This window comes from Fragaria vesca, linkage group LG7, assembly GCF_000184155.1.
Source record: "Fragaria vesca subsp. vesca linkage group LG7, FraVesHawaii_1.0, whole genome shotgun sequence".
Lineage (NCBI taxonomy): Eukaryota > Viridiplantae > Streptophyta > Magnoliopsida > Rosales > Rosaceae > Fragaria > Fragaria vesca.
In genome coordinates this window covers 7,707,893-7,723,185 of record NC_020497.1, presented here as the reverse complement: position 1 = coordinate 7,723,185, position 15,293 = coordinate 7,707,893, and the positions used below count along the sequence as shown (strand labels likewise).

Sequence of the window (15,293 nt, the reverse complement as noted above, 5' to 3'; positions counted from 1 at the left end):
TCCTATAAGTCTTTGACATGCTTTGGGCCAATACCTGTGGCCCTAAGTAATTATATATAAAGGAGTTCGAGCAGACTCTCTAAACACAATCAATCATACAAAAACAAGTACAAATTCTCGAGCATCCTCGAAACCCTAAGTTCTAAGTGCACTTCGCCTTAGTTCTCAGACTTCCTCCCGATTCGCCTCCTTCCCCTAGTTGTTGCTCTGCTCACCCTAGCAGTGAGTATCGATTCACAAGTGACAAGAAGTTTTACTCGTAATCCCTCGTCCGCGAGGTGGCACCGGTAACCCCCTCTTCGCTTGTTTAGAAGTCTAGCCGCAGCGCATTCCTTTCCTCGCCCGCGAGGTGGCACGCCCCGCAATCTCCTTCTCTTTACTTTTGAGTCACCGGAGTTCCGACTCTGCCCCTGTTGAGACGTGTGGCCAAAACACTTACGCAAACTACTCAAACTAATATGCGTCTAAGTTTTCTAAATGGTTTATGATCTTAAGAAATTGTTCTCTGTTTCATTGTCAATTGTGACTTGCTCTACTGGTCTATTGCACAATCAGCAAACTAGTAGGTTGGTCTACAAGAGTAACAAGGCACGTAATTTTTATGAACAAATGGTTGCAGTAGGAAAAAGATAACGGTATTCCTTAAAACACTTCAATGTTCAGGATCTTGCAACATGCAGGAAAGAGACCTGAATTTGATAGAACCAGTTGCCTGACTTATAAGGATTCGGTGTGTTTTACACACACTTTCCACAAACTTGTCTGTTGATCATGCCCTTTGAAGTCGAGCGACTACCACAATCAAGATGGTCACAATTGAGAGAAGCAGTGAAGATCTAACCTTCTCTTCAAACTCGTTCTTGTTCTCGACCTCTAGATTTCCTCCCTTGGTCTCTCGAGGTAGAAACACATCATACACAAGTGATTGGAATTTCTCAACGAGTTCCAGAACTTTTGCTTTGGTCATCTCCATAATCCACCCGATAATGCAGGCAGCCAAGTCCGGTTCTGTGTCAGAATTTCGAGGCAAGCCTTCATTTTCAGACACTATCAATATACTTGAACAAATATAGCAGAAAACATAAGACGAGCTTAATACACACCTGAATCAGCTGGTGGCTCTTGGAGCTTCTTGACCAACTCGTTGTTGGTAATAGCATCCCATAGGGCTTTATCGGAGGACAGGGAAAGCACCAGTCTCTGTAAAATTTTCGAGCAAGATTTCTCAACTAACATTTGCAAAAATGCTTGCTATGCAAGTAACTATGCAAGTAACCATTTCATTATATTCAACAAGTCATAATGGAATCAACCATTTCACAATAATGCAACTAACCATTTCATTTAAACTGCAGAGTAAGATTAGCTTCAGTGAAGAAAACAAGAAGGCACCTGAACAGAAGGATCTGCTTGTAACAACTGGAAAGCATCATAAACTTTTCTGTGTCCATAGGACAGTAACTTTCTGGTAACACAAGAATCCACCAATTTCTGAAGCCACTGTAACTCTGACTGAGGTGAATTTCCGCCAAGTATAAAACTGGTCAAATTTGAAATATGATCAGTAACATCGGAATCTTAACAAACCAATGTTAGAAAAAATTTCTTTTACATGCTATCCAAATCAATTTTAAGCTGAAGGGAAAATCCAATATGAAATTGAGCAGCGTACGCAGAACATAAAACCAAGGCAGAGAAACCATAACCATTAGACAATTGCCCAGACCAAGAAGTGAATCAAGCTATTACTTTGGTATTTATATTTACAAAATCTTCAAAAAAAAAAGAAGACAATTACACAAGTAAAGTTGCCAGTTTTGGTGGATTTAATACTTACTTGAGAAGTGAAGCAATTGCAGTTTGGACTTCAAATTGGGAAGGAACAGACCCAAAAACAGAGCTGCTTATCAAAGACCCACTTGCTCTTTTCTCTTCGTTTCCATAGACAAGCTTTGATTTCTTCCTGCAAGTTTCATTTCCACAGTAGCACTGTGAAGCTGAACAAGGAGAGGGTTTAACAGCTCCAACATAACTGTTTGAAACTGGAAAATTAAGAATATTACTAATAATTTTATTAGTATCAGTACTAGAAGAAGAGGGTTTGATGTTGATGATCGGAAAATCAATACGCACGGTGCCTCCTCCCATGGCTTTGATTTCTTCTGCTGAGTAGGCTCTATATTTCTTGTAATCTTATGAGTTGAAACTGTAAACTGGAAAATAAAGCCTATTCTTTTGTGTTGGTTACCATTTCTACACGTCAAAGCTTCAGCACCTAATATTTTGGAATCAGTTTTTTTTTTTTTTGGTCTGAAAATTTTGGAATCAGTTGGACACTAAGGTTTTGACCAAAAGGACGAAACAAACGAGGTTGTACATACTAAAAGATCTCCACCTTTGCCAAAGAGGGCCAATGCTAGCTAGATAATCTTGGGTTCGGTCATCTTTCATAGTTTTTGTTACATCAATAATAGGTAAAACGTAGGAGTTAATTATGTAATCTTATGTAATGTTGATTACTTACCGCATAAATTTCTTGGTTAATTAGTGATTAATTGGTAAACATTATCGCATGTCACATTATGGTAGTGTTCATTTGAGATTTATAGAAATATCATTTGCAATATTAGGAAGTTGGTAAAAACTAAAATGTGCATAATATTATTAAGGAAATAAAAATGAATTATAGATGTTATGTAGAAACGTGTCAACCTGCTTATTTTGTTCCAACCAATGTAAACATTCAATGCTGCTACTAGAAAATGGCGTTTGGGCCTCAATGAAGAGCCGAAGACGACGCATTACGTTGAGAAACAAAGCCACACAAAAAAGTCAGTAGATTTGGAGACCCTTTTCCCAGAAATCTCATCTACAATTTCACTGGCTTGAGTTCTTTTCAATTTGAAGGTACATTTTCTCTTTTTTTATTTTGATTTTGGATCCCATAATTTTGCATGAAGAAGAATGTGTGATGTGAGCTTGTGATTGTGTTGAAGCAGATGGCTGAAGGGAGTGCGCAATCCAGGTATGTGAAGCTGACCAAGGAACAAGAGGCCCCAACTGAGGATATCAACCCTGGAGAGCTTAACCAACCCATTGAAGTTCCACAGGTCCTTCTTTCAGTACATATTAGAATTTGTTGTGTTTGTTTTTGGGGTCCCAAATCTGAAATTTATGTTCATGCTATATTGAGGATGAAAATGTTAGATCATAGTGTGCTTGTAATTGGTGTTTATTGAAAACCCTTTTTGTGTGTCTTTAGATCATGAAAACAATAGAATTTCTGGCATTGAGCTGATGAGTTTAGTGTTTGAGGGTTAAGCATCCACCGGTTTTGGATTTCTCTTTGTGAGATGTATCTGCTTTTTTAATTACTTTGGCACTCTTTGTTTGGTGGTGATGGACAGTTAATTGTTGAGAGGTGTGTGGAATGTGGGCAACCCTTGCCTGAAAGATACCAGCCCCCAGCTGATGAAGATTGGACAACTGGGATATTTGGTTGCACTCAAGATCCTGAGAGTTGTAAGAGTTCATTTGCTTTCTCAATGTTTTGGAATTTCAAAGCGTAATTTGTCAGCTAGGATGCTGAATGAGGTGAAGAAAAACATATTTTATGTGGCCTAATTTTTTAGGAACCAAGCTTTTCAGATTATCCTAATTTTTAGTTTAAGACAGACAAGGAGGATAGTCAGCCCAATTTACTCATCTACATTGTCTTAGAAATTGTTACAATAATCACAAATGTTTCCTATTTCAAAATATGGAGTCTAGTGGGATATTGAATCCTTACTTTAGTGCTGTATTTCATGTTTATTGCACCATCCTAATCATCTATTAATTGTGTTTATGTTGCAGGCTGGACTGGACTTTTTTGCCCATGTGTGTTGTTTGGGCGTAACGTTGAAACAATACGAGAAGAAATTCCCTGGAATAATGCCTGTGTTTGCCATGCCATGTGTGTTGAAGGAGGAATTGTTGTTGCAACAGCAAGTGCATTCTTTCATGGTATTGATCCTAAGACGTCAGTTCTCATCTGTGAGACATTGCTATTTGCCTGGTGGATGTGTGCAATCTACACTGGTCTATTTAGGCAGTCATTGCAAAAGAAATACCATCTCAAGGTGAATTTCAATATGTATTCTTTCCTGAACTTGGATTACATGCTAATTTCATGAGATAATGTTGAAAAATAGGATAAGGAAAGAAGAAGAAAGGTTAATTTCTGAATTGTAAGATGCGTCTTAGTCTCTTAGATAGCCATATTTCTTCCCTCTCCTAAACTTTTTGCAATTTTTTTTGAGGTATTTTGTTAATCTTTTCTGCACCTAGTATGCCAATGGCTTTTGGTCACTACATTTAGAAAGAAAATGATCCTGCACAACATATAATGTATATCTCGCGCGTGATGGAAAACTAGGACATGTAACACATTATTTCATATAGTGGACAGTTTTCTACGCTTGAAAGCTAAGATTTTTATGTACTTCTATATGTGCATTCGGTGTGCTTGAGTATTTTGTGCCTCCAGTTGATGTAGAATGTCCTTTTCTGTATGCATGTGTTCAGTTTTATTTTGGCCTGGTGCTGATCTTCTGTTTTTTGACATAAGTTTGCATGTAAGACCCTGACCGCATCAATTTTGCCGCATTGTTCTTTTGTTTCCGGTAGCATAGATCAGGCATTCAGGCTACTTTATATTGTGAAACTAAGATGTCTCCAAGAACGTCTACTTGGTTGCTAGATAAATGTCTCCAAGAACGTATGTACTGAAGTCTGATGACTTCACTTAACCCTTTTCACATATCTTCGTTATTGATTTAAAAGTTAAAACCATGACATGTGAAAGGGTGAAGTCAAGTATTTGGGGTATATGTTCTTGGAACACTATTTTCATGCTGAAAATTTCTAAAGCCTATATACTGTGCAACTAAGAAGACCTATGAAATAGTTAAGACTCCAATTTTGAGAGTTACTATGGTTTCCGAAAGACATGATATATTCTATGTTAATGTTTAGATGCACTCTTTCCATTGCACATACAACCCTGTCTGTATACTAAAAAGAATATACTAAGCTTGCCACAAATGCTTTGAAAAACTCAATATGTATTGAGCTTGGATTTTGTTAAAAAAAGAGAGCTTCTTGAGTTATACTTTTCTGCAGGATTCACCATGTGATCCATGCATGGTGCACTGCTGCCTGCACTGGTGTGCTTTGTGTCAAGAGCACAGGGAGATGAAGGGTCACTTATCTGACAATACAACAAGCATGGCAATGACTGTTGTTAACCCACCGCCAGTTCAAGAGATGAACTCCAGTGAGAAGAAGGACGACGCTGCAGCACCATCTGCAGAGTCTTCCGGTGAAGAAAACACCAATAAGGAGCTGGCGCTGCAGCCTATGTAAGATTAGCAATTCTGCTATGTACTAGATAAGATCCCTCTTTTTCATACATCTGGAGTTTCAGCAGATCAACCTGTGCAGACTTATGAGGAGATCTAACAGGACACAATATCTGTTACTTTTGAGACAAAACGGAACAGTGTGGCTTGCAATTGGCATCAACTCATTTCTCACGAGTTTACACCAATTTCATCAACCCCTGATTTTGCCTTGTAGTTGCAGTAGTATACTTGGACAAATGATGCTGTCACATCTCTGACATATATACTTGTAATAATCTCTTCTTCGACATATCATATATAGTTTATTCCGAATCAAAGTACATTTTTCTTTTTCAGTTTTCACATGGAAATGAAATTCCCAAAAATATTTTCTTTGGAATTGGTCTCCTTTTGTAGACCTCACTGAACTATTTACCGGTTCATCTCTTGAGTGAATAAGTTCATTCACCCCGTATTGTGTTTTGTAAATTTTCACCAAATTATAGTTTTGTAATCTAACTGTCTCTGCCTTTAAAGATCACTCTTACAAAATCAATCAGTTGATGCTCAGGTGATGATGATATCAATGAACTTAATGGTGACACTCCAAACAATTGAGGGCCTTTTACTAGAACAAGCAAGGGCACCTTTCCGCTTCTTCTAAGTACCGATGAGTTATTTGCAGTTGGATTCTTAAGAAATGTACAGTTCGACAATATATAACTATGGAAGTTCAAATGGATGATGAGTCACAGACTCACAAACTCACAATGACTATCCGATAAAGAAAAAGATATTAAACCTTGTATTAATTAAAAATAGGTAACACCATAAACACAATTCACCCTGCGAGTTACATAAAAATTGAATCATACTAAGCAACCTAAGCAAATAACTCAATTTACTATACTGCTGAAAGACCCTTAGGGTGAGCTCATATCATACAACCAAAACATTTTAGATTCCAGTAAAACACAATGTAAATGTACTTTTCTTTTCTAACAACCAAAATGACCATACACTAAAAATGACCAATTTACCGATTATCCGACCCATGGCCCGATCCAAACCCGACCCATTTCTGTACCAGTCTCCTCAAACTAGTGAGCATTTTTGACTCCCAAAAACCAATCACCAACACAGAGAGTGATCTTGTGCGCAAAACTGCAAAAGGGTTCAGGGTTTAAACCTGACCACCGCGCACCACCAAAACCCTAGAACCACCACCGCCACAACCGCCATGCCGCGCTTCCCGCGCTTCGCCACCACACGCCTCCTCTACTCCCTCCACGCCTCCAAAACGACGCCGTCCCCTTCCCCTTCCTCCTCCTCGCTCCTCCTCGGCTCGTTCCACCTCCGCCAATTCTCCGCCGGCAACAGCCTCGCGCGCGCCAAGGACGACAAGGACGTATGGTGGACGGAGGTCATGGCGAAGCTCCGCAACATCGGAATCTCGGCGCATATCGACTCCGGCAAGACGACTCTCACCGAGAGGATTCTATACTACACCGGAAAGATCCACGAGATTCACGAGGTCCGGGGACGCGACGGCGTCGGCGCTAAAATGGACTCCATGGATTTGGAGCGGGAGAAGGGAATTACCATTCAGTCTGCGGCGACTTACTGTACTTGGAATGGTTATCAGGTATAATTGTAATTTCACAGAAATGGTGAGGTGCCCCTTTAGCTATTGGATTGTTAAAATGATGATCAAATTTCTAGCTCCATTTGATTAATATTCAATTAAGTAGTTTCGAAATGCAGAAAAGTTAAAATTGTTATTTCATGAAAATGAGGATGATTTTTCTTACTTCTTTTCGACACCATCAATTGGCGAGTTTAGAAGTGCCCTTGAGCTTGGTAGTGGCATTGGTTTGGTTGGGTCGTTAAAGTTTGGAACTTGTTGGATTTGAAGTGGTGATCCACTTTGATAAATTTGTACTTATAGGAAGCTGGAAGCTACTTGCATCATTTGTTTTAAGTTGTGTACAACTGCACGGTGAAGAAAGCTAAATGTGAGTTTTGAGTAGTAAGAAACGCAAAAATGGGGTTGGGGTTTTGCGATTAAGATTTGCAAAATGATGGAATGACAGAGTTTCAGTTATACTTGGAATGTTTTAGAGGTTTTTGTTTATATTGAAAGAGTTGTGGAAAAATGGACGTGGATATTATTTTGTTGCTACTTGTATTCTCAACTGAAACCTGGAGCACCAGAAGGAGGGAAGAACTAGTTAGATTGTTACATCACACTAATTTAGAAGAAAGCAAAACTGTAGTAATATTATTGTAGTTTGAATCAGAGATGTTGGTGTAGAGTGTCTACTGTTTGAAAGAAAAGAGATATCTAGGCAGCTACCCAAGTACATTGTGGTTCTCTTGCATGCTCTCCCTCTGCCTTTTCTCTGGGTAACGTTTTTGCTTCCTGAAAAGATAAAGTAAGGTTGGAGTCTTTACATTTCATCCTGTGTCTGCACTTTCCACTGATAAATTAGACTTGAGTTTTAAAGTTGTGGAGTTCCAGAATGGAAGGGAAAAATTGTTATTGTACTCCTTTCATATGATTAGATATCTCTTATGCAACTGGAAGTTTGCTATTGCAGATTAACATAATTGACACCCCTGGTCACGTTGATTTCACCATTGAGGTTGAGAGAGCTTTGCGTGTTCTTGATGGAGCCATCCTTGTCCTTTGTAGCGTTGGTGGTGTACAGAGTCAGTCAATTACTGTTGATCGGCAAATGAAAAGATATGAGGTTCCAAGAATAGCATTTATAAACAAACTTGATCGAATGGGAGCAGATCCATGGAAAGTTTTGAATCAGGTGCGTTACGTCTTATTGTTTCCTTGCATATTTTCAAATACCTTTAGTATGATTTTACCTACTGTAAAACCTGATTCAGTGAAGCATACAACTTTGTTACTTCGATATGATCCAGATAGCACAAACTTTTTTTTATTGTGGAAGCAAGAGTGCCCTAGTCAGTTAAATTGATATTTCCTTTCTAAGGGGATGCTGGTTTTTTGAACCTTCAGTAGTTATGTGACAATGTAGTTGGTTCTCTTGTAGATGAGGTCGAAGCTCCGGCATCATGCTGCTGCATTGCAACTTCCTATTGGGTTGGAAGATGATTTTAAGGGTCTCATTGATCTTGTGCAGTTAAAAGCGTTGTATTTTCACGGGTCTAGCGGGTATGTTTTTGACACTAACGAATTTTCATGTTTCCTTTGCAGTATGCATTGTACTTATGTATTTTATTGTCGCATATTTTAGTCAGGAAATTGTCATTGAAGATATTCCTTCTGATATGGAGGTGTTAGTCGCAGAAAAAAGGCGTGAGCTAATTGAAATTGTATCCGAAGTTGATGACCAACTTGCTGAAGCATTTCTTGAAGATGTGCCTATTACATCTACTGATCTGGAGGTACATTGGACTCTGTTTCTCCTTTTGTCTGTTTTTTCCCCTTAGCATCTGCTAAAGTTGTGAGAGGATGAAAGCAAAAGTATTTTGTCTTGACTTGTTGTATGTGATTTGAGCTAAAAAAGTTGATTTTATTTTCCATTTTGTGTTTGCTTTTGTGGTTAGATGTTACATGAAAGTCACAAAGTTATTGCTATTTCTGAAGACCAGCAAGAGAACTTAATTTGGGCATTGTATTGAGCTTTCTCTCTCTTTTTTCTTTTTGAGTAGGAAGCTATACGAAGGGCTACCATTGCAAGGAAATTTATACCTGTGTTCATGGGCAGTGCATTTAAAAACAAGGTATTATTAATATATGTTTAATTTTTGTTCATTTGGATGATAGGTATATTTGGCTGTATGTTACCTTTCTCATCAACCTTCAAACTTCTTCTATGCTGGTGCATTAAATTTCACGTAATTGTACTCCTGACTGAAAATCATAAAATTATGGTGTTTATGATTGCCACCTAAAATGTCTTGCGCACAGCCAAATTAGTAACTCCACAGTGGGTATAGACATATTTAACTGCATGTAGTTTAGACTATGTACTTCCAAAAGTTTCGCTTTGATTCTACTTTAGAAAATGAGTTTTTGGGACTTTGCTGCCATCCCTACAGTTGGCTTTGCAGATGTGGTGATGCACTTCTATGTTATTACATTGTTAGAATTTGCTTAAGCTGTAGGTTCCGGTAGCTTCTTTTCTTGTGTCTCTCAGAGTCTCAGATATACTATTTTATCAATTCTGGCATTTTCAGTTATACAAAGTAATTGTCCTCTTTATACAGAAGATGATTTTACATTTGCTACTTGCTTGTTGAATACTCTGATGTCAATAATTTATTCATCTTTTCCCAACAGGGTGTACAACCACTTTTGAATGGCGTACTTGGTTATTTGCCTTGTCCAACTGAAGTCAGTAACTATGCTCTTGACCAGACTAAGGATGAAGAGAAGGTATTAAGCAGATGAGACTCATTCTATATTCTTTCTTTTGTTTCATTCTCCAAATCCATGTGGACAATTACAAAATTCAGTAATATTACAGGTTATATTAGGTGGAACTCCAGATGGACCTCTTGTAGCATTAGCCTTTAAATTGGAGGAAGGGCGTTTTGGTCAGTTAACCTTTCTAAGGTATGCCATGGACATTTATGTTTCCATTTTAACTCAGTGCAGCTTATTTTATTGCGTTAATATATTACATTATAGAGAAATTCTTAGGTGCAACAACCGAACCACCTCATCTATGCGACCCACCACTCACAACATGACACGTGTTTTTTTTTCTTTTCACACCTGCCTCCTTCTTCTTCTTCCTTTCTCCGGCGGATCTCCTTCCTTCCTTCCCCTCTTTGACGCCGCCGTCGACCACCATGAAAATGCAAACCAGAAACCCTCTCTCTCATATTTCATCTATGGCGATCATCTATGACAATCTGAAGGTCCCGGCCGCTCGCCGAAGCTCAAGGTGGTGGTCCGGTCCATGCTCTCCGCCATGCCGGAGAAGCCGCAGGGGCTACATGACCTTTAGAGAAGCCGCAGGGACCTTCGGCGGCGTCGAAAAGGAAGGAAGAAGAAGCTTTGCCGGAGAAAGGAAGAAGAAGATCCGCCGGAGAAAGGAGGAAGAAGAAGAAGGGCAGGTGTGAAAAAAAAAAAAAAAAAACACGTGTCAAAAGGGGTGGTTGGGTGCGCATGTGCCAGGTGGTGCGGTTGTTGCACCTAAGAATTTCTCTACATTATAATAGCTCTGCTAACTTTTTTTTTTTGTTGATGAAGAATCTATGAAGGTGTTATACGGAAGGGTGATTTCATTTTTAACATTAACACTGGCAAGAAGCTTAAGGTACGTACGAGGAGGAATTTTATGTTTCAGCTCCAAGTTTTCGGTTCAAGTTAACTGTTTATGCGTTACAAGATTTGTGCTGCAATATTTGTTTAGTACTTCAGTTCTTCCATAGTATACTGAGATCTAAGTAATTATCTTTAGCAAGCAAGCAGTAGCTTATAATTATGTGGAATGATCTGATTTATGTATTTATGAGTATTGGTATATGTGAGCAGCAAGTAGATGTCTATCCCCTTGTAGTTTTTGGTTCCTTTGGGGTGTAGGACTGCAGATGGTTATCCCTAATTTTAGAAAGCACGTTTTTATTTATTTGTTATTAATTTATTATCTTTTTAACGACAATTGTTGGTATGCTTGCGACATGCAAGGCTCATTATATTTAGAGGTCAGTTTAAGGATGTATTCCCTTTAGTGCGAGTCTCTGACCAAATCTTATCTGCATGGCTGCTTGCATTACGTTTGATTGCTCATTTTGCTCTTAGGAAGGCTTTGATTGTTGGTCTTCAGTTGGCATGGTTCTGTTGGGTTTTGTCTTACTTGGTTAGAACAGTAATAAAATTAACCCATAAATTGATGAGCCTCACAAGTACATTTCTATGTATGAGCAAGGGTGATTCAAAGTAGAAACTGGAGAAGTGGTTAAAAGTTTTTAGGAAAGACATTCCAAAACCAGATGTCATGGAGGAGATATCTCTTATGGGGTGGAATGGCGAATTTATGTGGTGGATTAAATTTTCATATAGGATTTGTATTGCTCTCACATCTGTTGGCATTGAGGTCGAGTCTATCTAAACATGAAATTCTCATTTATGTTATGTATACCATACCTTGTCTGTTTCTGTTACAAGTGCTGAAATATTAGTTTTTGATTGTTGTCCAGAATATGTCCTATTTCATAGCAGTTGTGAGGCTATGATTATATCGTTTTGTACTCTTACTCAATCTTCTTTCCTCTCGGAACAGGTTCCTCGCTTGGTCCGGATGCATTCCGATGAGATGGAGGTTTGTTTATTGCTTTAAAGTTTCCTAATGACATTGGTGGATTGATCAACATGTGAAAATAATTACTACAGTAAATTATTACTAAAATGTTTTGATGGTTGGTGTTCTCTCTGGTAGTGGATGGGTACATGGTATTTGTTTGGTCCTAGATGTATGTAAACAATTTTGTCTTTAGTAGATAAAGGCTGTGTTTACGGATACTTTACTTTTCTATTTTTTGTGGGTATTCATCAACAGGATATTCAAGAGGCGCATGCTGGGCAAATAGTTGCTGTATTTGGTGTGGATTGTGCATCAGGTTTGGCTCCTATGTTTTGATATATGCTTCTTGTGTGCACACGCATAGACCAAGGGTACATGTAAACTTGTATTACCAATTTATGTTTTCCTAGTTATATTGGTTGGAGAATAAGACTAAGATGTTTGATATTGTTGAAGCATCTGAAAAAACGAGATATATGTTAAAAGTTGGATGTTAGACAGTCACTTAGATAATATATAGATTTCCACTGTCACGTTAATCATAGCTTTCTTATTTTTTTGCATGACAAGCAGTTGGGATTATTCCTTGCTATCCTCATACCTATTGAATGCATGTGATTGGTGAAGGCTGTTCAATTATTACGACGTCTTTAATTTTTATTTATTTATGTTTTTCTACTTTTTTGTTTCACTATAATAACTAATCATATTATTTTATTATGATTTTTTTTATAGAATAAAGAATATTTTGGGCAATTTATAATTTGGTGAAACCTGAGTTCTTGGCTTCGTAGTGTAGATAGATAGATCAATAACCTGATCAGTTTTGTGTTTTCTTCAGGAGATACATTTACTGATGGTTCAGTTAAATATACCATGACTTCTATGAATGTCCCTGAGCCAGTGATGTCATTAGCAGTTCAGCCAGTTTCAAAAGATTCAGGAGGCCAAGTAGGCGGGTTCCATTTGATTTGATTTTGTAGATGTGCAATAGTTTTCAATGGTATTGATTGTTATTGTGTTTTTTTTTTCCTTCTTCTTCTTCTTCTAGTTTTCAAAGGCTTTAAATCGTTTTCAGAAAGAAGATCCTACCTTCCGAGTTGGCTTGGACCGTGAGAGTGGACAGGTCTGATTAACAAAATGATTTCATGTGTATTGTTTTTTCCTACATTTTGAGAAATATTTATCTTACCTGAGCATTGTTATTTCCTTGACTAGACAATCATATCGGGAATGGGAGAGCTGCATTTGGAAGTTTATGTTGAACGCATTCGGAGAGAATATAAGGTGCCTACCCTCCCCCCTTCTCTCTCTCTCTCTCTCTCTCTCTCTCTCTCTCCGTCTCTCCGTAATATGTGATAATGAATTGATGATGTCAGGAATGGTTGTTATATTGAATTTAAAGTTTTCACCCTTTATTACCATTTTACTTTAATATCACATTTTGGTGTAACAGGTTGATGCAACTGTTGGAAAGCCTCGTGTAAACTTCAGAGAGACTGTTACTCAACGTGCCGACTTTGATTATTTACATAAAAAGCAATCTGGAGGACAGGGTCAATATGGGCGAGTAACTGGGTAAGTGCAGATAATATGCACAATGCTCATACCTGCTTGTTAGTTTGTCCATACCCTACTTGCTTGAGTGCAGTAGTTACTGTATATGACTATTTACAAATTACAAGTACTTTAGTTATTTGGTACACCTTAAAGTTTTGTGAATGCAACTTGGTGCTCTCTTTTCTTTAACTTATTTGCCTATTTTGTATGGCAGATTTATCGAACCACTGCCTGCAGGATCAATCACAAAGTTTGAATTTGAAAACAGTATTGTGGGACAAGCTATACCATCAAATTTTATCCCAGCCATTGAGAAGGGTTTCAAAGAAGCAGCCAATTCGTGAGTTCCCTTGTCCTGTTTTGGAAGTTATTGAAACATGGAGAAAAAAATTTATAGTATAGTTGGGTTTCTTACTCTCAAGTGCATTTCAACGGTAATGCTGTCATAATATGGTGCCCTGGCTATTGAGTTTGATGGTAATGCTATTATTGTGCAGGGGCTCATTAATTGGCCATCCAGTTGAAAATGTTCGCATTGTTTTAACTGATGGTGCTTCCCATGCTGTGGATTCTAGTGAACTTGCCTTCAAATTAGCTGCAATATATGCCTTTAGAAAGGTCTGTTCCTATCTTGGTTTGAAGTGAATACCTGTAACTTGATTGTGACCATATCCTGGAATTTTCTTTTTCCTTCTTGTTCTATTTTGGGACTTAAAATGCATAAGATTTATGTCATACGTTTTTTAAACAGTGCTATACGGTAGCAAAGCCGGTGATACTGGAGCCTGTTATGTTGGTGGAGTTGAAAGTACCTACAGAATTTCAGGGTACTGTTGCTGGTGATATTAACAAGTGAGTGTTTTCCACTAGTTTTTGGCTGTGTTTTTCTATCTTTTTTTAAATCTAAAGTGTAAGGTTCTATTACCAACCAATCTAACTGAAAATATCACTGTTCTCATTTGATAGGAGGAAAGGTGTTATTATTGGAAACGATCAGGAGGGGGATGACTCTGTTATTACAGCCCAAGTAAGTGACTTTTCTTTCATTTAATTCCACTTCACATACCTTCCTGGCTTAAGTAACAAATAATTAAAAATTCTATTGTATTTGTGATTGTTACAACGATTTACCCAACTTGATTTTTAAATGGAATGTTTTTTATTTTATCTTTTTATTGTTTCTTATTATTTGTTGTAATGACAAGTCCTTGAAATGAAACTTATATGATCAACCGTTTCAGGTCCCTTTGAACAATATGTTTGGCTATTCCACATCTCTTCGATCGATGACACAGGTAATGAGCATTCCTTCTGAGTTTCATTTGCGTTTCTGTATGCCATTTTTTCTTTACAATTCTTCTTCAATCTATTGTTACAGGGAAAAGGTGAATTCACAATGGAGTACAAAGAGCATTCTCCCGTTTCTCATGATGTGCAGGCGCAGTTAGTAAACAACTACAAGGGACCTAATGCCACTGAATAGTCTGGCTATATGCTTCGTCAAAAGCATTGCTCTTTTTTGTCTCGCCTGATTCTAATGTATTTGTCATATCATATTCTTCTGGACTTCACGGTTGTTAAATTCTTCATAGGAAGAAGGGTCATGTATTTAACATGATCTATAATTTTGAAAAGCGCCAATAAAGTCTAATTCAACCCTTTCAGGCTGAGATGAAAATGTATTAAACTGTACTCTCTTGAACTGTGTATCATGTAGTTGAAGTCTTCTACACCAGTTTTGCTGATTAGTAATACCATGCTATACAAAAGGTAGAATCAATTCTCTTGGCACAATTCATTTGTCTTTGCAATGAAGATTAGGAACTAGATGGTGTTACGTTGTTGCAGTGTTGTACGTAATTGCGTAGCAAATCATATATTGATTTTGTCGCTTTGCCCAACTCCAAAAGTAAGGATATTTTGGTACCACCAAATTGCTATATATACTGGCTTCAAGATCTTGTATGCTTCAACGCCTTCAAGCAATTACCACAGAATAGCACAAGTCCACAAAAATGAGGAGCTTTCTATCAGAAGGGTCTAATTCTGTTAGTAT

General features: G+C 37.9%; 2 protein-coding genes and 1 pseudogene across 4 annotated transcripts; 2 read left to right on the top strand and 1 right to left on the bottom strand.

The window, feature by feature from the left end:
• Window positions 1-170: 170 nt before the first annotated feature.
• Window positions 171-2,249, bottom strand: LOC101311511. Of its 2 annotated transcripts, none has more exons than XM_004306926.1 (4): window positions 1,838-2,249; window positions 1,393-1,540; window positions 1,104-1,200; window positions 171-1,032 (listed from the first exon to the last, which is right to left on the bottom strand). In XM_004306926.1, exons 1-4 carry the CDS (start codon window positions 2,146-2,148, stop codon window positions 770-772), a joined length of 819 nt encoding a protein of 272 aa, XP_004306974.1. In that variant the 5' UTR covers window positions 2,149-2,249; the 3' UTR covers window positions 171-769. The 2 variants fall into 2 exon arrangements, with proteins under 2 accessions (XP_004306974.1, XP_004306975.1); XM_004306927.1 differs by having other exon boundaries at window positions 171-1,008.
• A 750-nt stretch (window positions 2,250-2,999) lies between these two features.
• LOC101311220 lies at window positions 3,000-5,431 on the top strand (annotated as a pseudogene). Its single transcript, XR_185198.1, has 4 exons — window positions 3,000-3,110; window positions 3,408-3,522; window positions 3,856-4,121; window positions 5,164-5,431. The product of XR_185198.1 is annotated as a cell number regulator 6-like (transcript).
• A 1,114-nt stretch (window positions 5,432-6,545) lies between these two features.
• Window positions 6,546-14,889, top strand: LOC101310932 (elongation factor G, mitochondrial-like). Its single transcript, XM_004306925.1, has 20 exons — window positions 6,546-7,029; window positions 7,985-8,206; window positions 8,453-8,574; window positions 8,657-8,807; window positions 9,075-9,146; window positions 9,706-9,801; window positions 9,893-9,981; window positions 10,624-10,690; window positions 11,657-11,695; window positions 11,933-11,993; window positions 12,519-12,628; window positions 12,729-12,803; window positions 12,896-12,964; window positions 13,134-13,255; window positions 13,452-13,577; window positions 13,735-13,855; window positions 13,989-14,089; window positions 14,204-14,264; window positions 14,479-14,532; window positions 14,616-14,889. Exons 1-20 carry the CDS (start codon window positions 6,625-6,627, stop codon window positions 14,718-14,720), a joined length of 2,268 nt encoding a protein of 755 aa, XP_004306973.1. The 5' UTR covers window positions 6,546-6,624; the 3' UTR covers window positions 14,721-14,889.
• Window positions 14,890-15,293: the final 404 nt, after the last annotated feature.